General features: G+C 47.8%; 1 protein-coding gene across 1 annotated transcript; it reads left to right on the top strand.

The window, feature by feature from the left end:
* The first annotated feature begins 1,681 nt into the window (after nt 1-1,681).
* On the top strand, nt 1,682-2,641 carry LOC133315354 (uncharacterized). Its single transcript, XM_061516960.1, has one exon. The coding sequence runs from the start codon at nt 1,682-1,684 to the stop codon at nt 2,639-2,641; it is 960 nt and encodes a 319-aa protein (XP_061372944.1).
* The last annotated feature ends 749 nt before the right edge of the window (nt 2,642-3,390 follow it).

Below are 3,390 nucleotides of genomic sequence, written 5' to 3'. Positions count from 1 at the left end.
ATACTCTTTACCAAAATGCCAGTACTGCACCGACCTAAGCAATCGCCTCACTACCTCCTCCATCACTTCATCACCTCGGCCAGAAGCCTGCCCAGAAGAAGAGCTAGGGGCACTCATCACGAACCCCAAACAACACTCCGAAGAGGGAAACAGGAAACTAGGGATTCGAAAGGGCGGAACGTAAAAACCACCCTCGCTTCCAATGAGGACAGCTATTAAATTCAACTTAAACCAAGCGAAAAACAAACTTATAAAAGTGAAGGAACGTGAGGGTACCTGAATATGGAAGTGAAGATGATGAGGACTAAACTCAAACACGCAAAAACCTTCACTGAAATTGACAAGAGCTCCAAGAAAGTTTCGAAGGCACAGAACCAGAAAAGGAAGAAGAGAGCCCAGGAGAAACGAAAATCGTATACCGGTTGAAAAGCTAGTATTTAAAGAAGAAGTAAAGTCATAGGCGCGAAGAGGGAAAGGCTGCAAACCGTTCGAGTAGCCAGGGGCAAAATAGCGAAATCACTTCTGCACGCATTCAATGTGCTCAATCATGACCTACACAAGGCTCAGCATAGCACACTCTGCACGATGCACGAACCACCAACGAGCGTAAAACGCGTGGATCGTCGTAACCATCACAGCAGGCGTGACACGAAAGGTCAGGCAGATGTGATGAGGCCAAGCCCCGACTTCCGAGCTCCAATGGTGCCATGAAGTCTCAAATCAAATAAAAGGTCAACCAAAAGATCATAGCCAAAGGTCACAACATGACCGAGAATGTCAACTCGGTCCAGCACAGTGAAATTAAAACTCGGAACAACGATATCCAAAATCTCAAAATGAGTTCAAGTCGCATCCGACATGCCCTCACTCGACTATACATACAAACATCAAGGAAGATCAAGGGGCATAACGCGTACGATCTTGACGAAAGAAACTCCGAGTTAGAGCGCAGACTTCAAAAACTCGAAATTCCAAACCCCAGATCAATGAACTCGGACAAAACTGAATCCGAGGTAACACAATAGCACCTCGACATCCCGAACCTCGGAATACCGAGCTGGGGGGCAACTGTTATGGATATGAATATATCCCAACTACCTATCAGAATATCTGGTGAGATACAGAGTCATCAACATCTCAACAACTCCAAACAGCCAAATAGTAGAAGATAAGGATCACATCCCAACAGAAGGGGAGTTGAATCCTACTACAATTGGGGAATCTCAAAAGGCCCAAGCCTAGGAAGGTAATCCTATAAATAAGAGCCTAATGACCCCAGGTAAGGACTCAGAACTAATTTACTACTTCTGCCCACGCTGTGCACTCACCCACCTCTTGGCTATAAGCCTATTGCTTGTGCGCAGTGATCGGAACCTCGGCTACAACTGAAGGACACGCACAGAATGTTGAAGTCGACCAATACCAGAATGCTGAAGGCGTCCAACACCAGAATGCTGAAGACCTCCGCAATCAAAATGCTGAAGGCCAACCTGGAAGAGATGGCCGTGCTGTTGATGGTGGCCCGCGACATCAGAACGCGGCCACAACTGAAGGACACACACAGAATGTGCAGATCCCAAACTTCGACAACGACCGGAATGGTGGAGTCCCGAACGACAACCATGACGAGAACTACCTAGATGATTAGGACGCTAATGATAGCCCATTCACTGAGAGGCTCATGAACCTGGCTATACCTCCAAGATTCAAGAGCACCAGAATACCTCCGTACGACGGAAGTCAGGACCCAGAAGCCCATTTAGCGGCTTTCAAGATCGAAATGTTGTTCAACGGGATCACTGGACCTATTAAGGCCAGAATCTTTGAGACAACATTGACTGGTCAGGCGATGACCTGGATAAGCAGGCTCACCAGGAAATTAATCGACTCGTTTGATGACCTAGCCCGGACTTTTCGACTGAACTTTGCAACAAGCAAGGTGCATCAAATGCCGCCCTACACTCTGGGAAGAATTCGACAGAAAGAGAATGAATCGCTGAGGAAGTACCTCGACAGGTTCAAGGATGCTTCCCTCAAGGTCCGAGGTTTAACTGAAGCGGTGCACCTTCACTTAATCATCTCAGGATTAGATGGTGACTCTCCACTTGCGAGATCAATCTATAAGAACCCGGTGAATGATCTGGAGGAGTTCCGACGAAGGTCGGATAAATACATTGATGTGGAAGATATGCAAAAGGTCTACGTCGAGTCTCGAGGACGAAATCCGACACGTCGGAGCCCGAGTAAGAAAAATAACAAAGAACGGGACCAGAAAGGATCCAAAAAAGGGAAGGATTCTCACGATAAGCGGTCGGACGATCGATCTCCAAGAAGGAAGTATGATGATTACACACCCCTGAACATGTCCAGATCCAGGATATGGAAAGAGGTGGCCCAGACCGAGATGCGCAACGTCGAGAGACCTCGCCCACTCAAAGCCAAGAGCGGGATAGACAGAAACAAATACTGCGCTTTCCATGATCAAAACGGTCACATCACGGATGACTGCTGGGACCTTCGAGATGCTATTGAAGAGCACGTCAGAGATGGGAAGTTGAAGCAATATATCATCCGAACACAGGGAAAGAAAAATAATAAGCGACGACAAAGAAGCCGAAGCAGAAGTCGAAGCCTGAAGTGAGAAGACAGAAAGGATCAAAGACAAGACCGACCTGCCAAAGGCAAAGAGGTCGATGATAAGGACAAGGCCTTTCCCGAAGCCGAATTCGAATGCAATGTGATAAGTGGAGCTCTGGATGGGGGAGGAGACTCGGCTAACGCCAGAAGAAAGTACCTAAAGGAGGTCATGTCTGTAAGAGACAGGCCGACCTTCAAAGGGGAAGACAACAAACCTGCACCCCCAAGACTGTTCTTCACTCAGGAGGAACTAGCAATGGTCGTACCCGGACACACTGACGGATTGGGGATCACTGGAGTGCTAGTCAATTGCCGAGTGAAGAGAATATTTATTGACCACGGAAGCTCAGCTGACATAATTCTCTGGGATGCTTTCCAGAGGATGAACCTGGATGAGAAGGACTTGAAACCATGTGTCACCGAGCTGGTCGGGTTCAACGAAGCGGCGTCCCCTCCAAAAGGCTACACGACCTAAAGTTGACCTTGGGCACGAAGGACTCGTTTCGTGCTAGAAGGGTTCGTTTCGTCGTGGTGGACACCTTGTCTTCCTACAACGTGATCATTGGCCGGCCTACAATCCGTGAATGGGATATACTGATCTCCACTAGACATCAAGCATTGAAAATGCCTGGGATGAACAACGAGATCATCACCATAAGAGGTGATCAAGAAGAATCAAGAAAGTGCTACTATGAGACTCTACCATCCATCATGGAGGTCCATCATCTCCACCTCGGCTTAAAGAGGGAGGAG

This window comes from Gastrolobium bilobum, unplaced genomic scaffold, assembly GCF_033153095.1.
Source record: "Gastrolobium bilobum isolate Gb01-03AN ecotype WA unplaced genomic scaffold, APGP_CSIRO_Gbil_v1 utg143244, whole genome shotgun sequence".
Taxonomy (NCBI): Eukaryota; Viridiplantae; Streptophyta; class Magnoliopsida; order Fabales; family Fabaceae; genus Gastrolobium; species Gastrolobium bilobum.
Note: the sequence above shows the minus strand (reverse complement) of the source record. Positions and strands in the feature narration are given on the sequence as shown.

Bases quoted from the DNA above. Each gene is read 5' to 3' on its own strand.
- LOC133315354 (XM_061516960.1), top strand. From the start codon at position 1,682: ATGAACCTGGCTATACCTCCAAGATTCAAGAGCACCAGAATACCTCCG.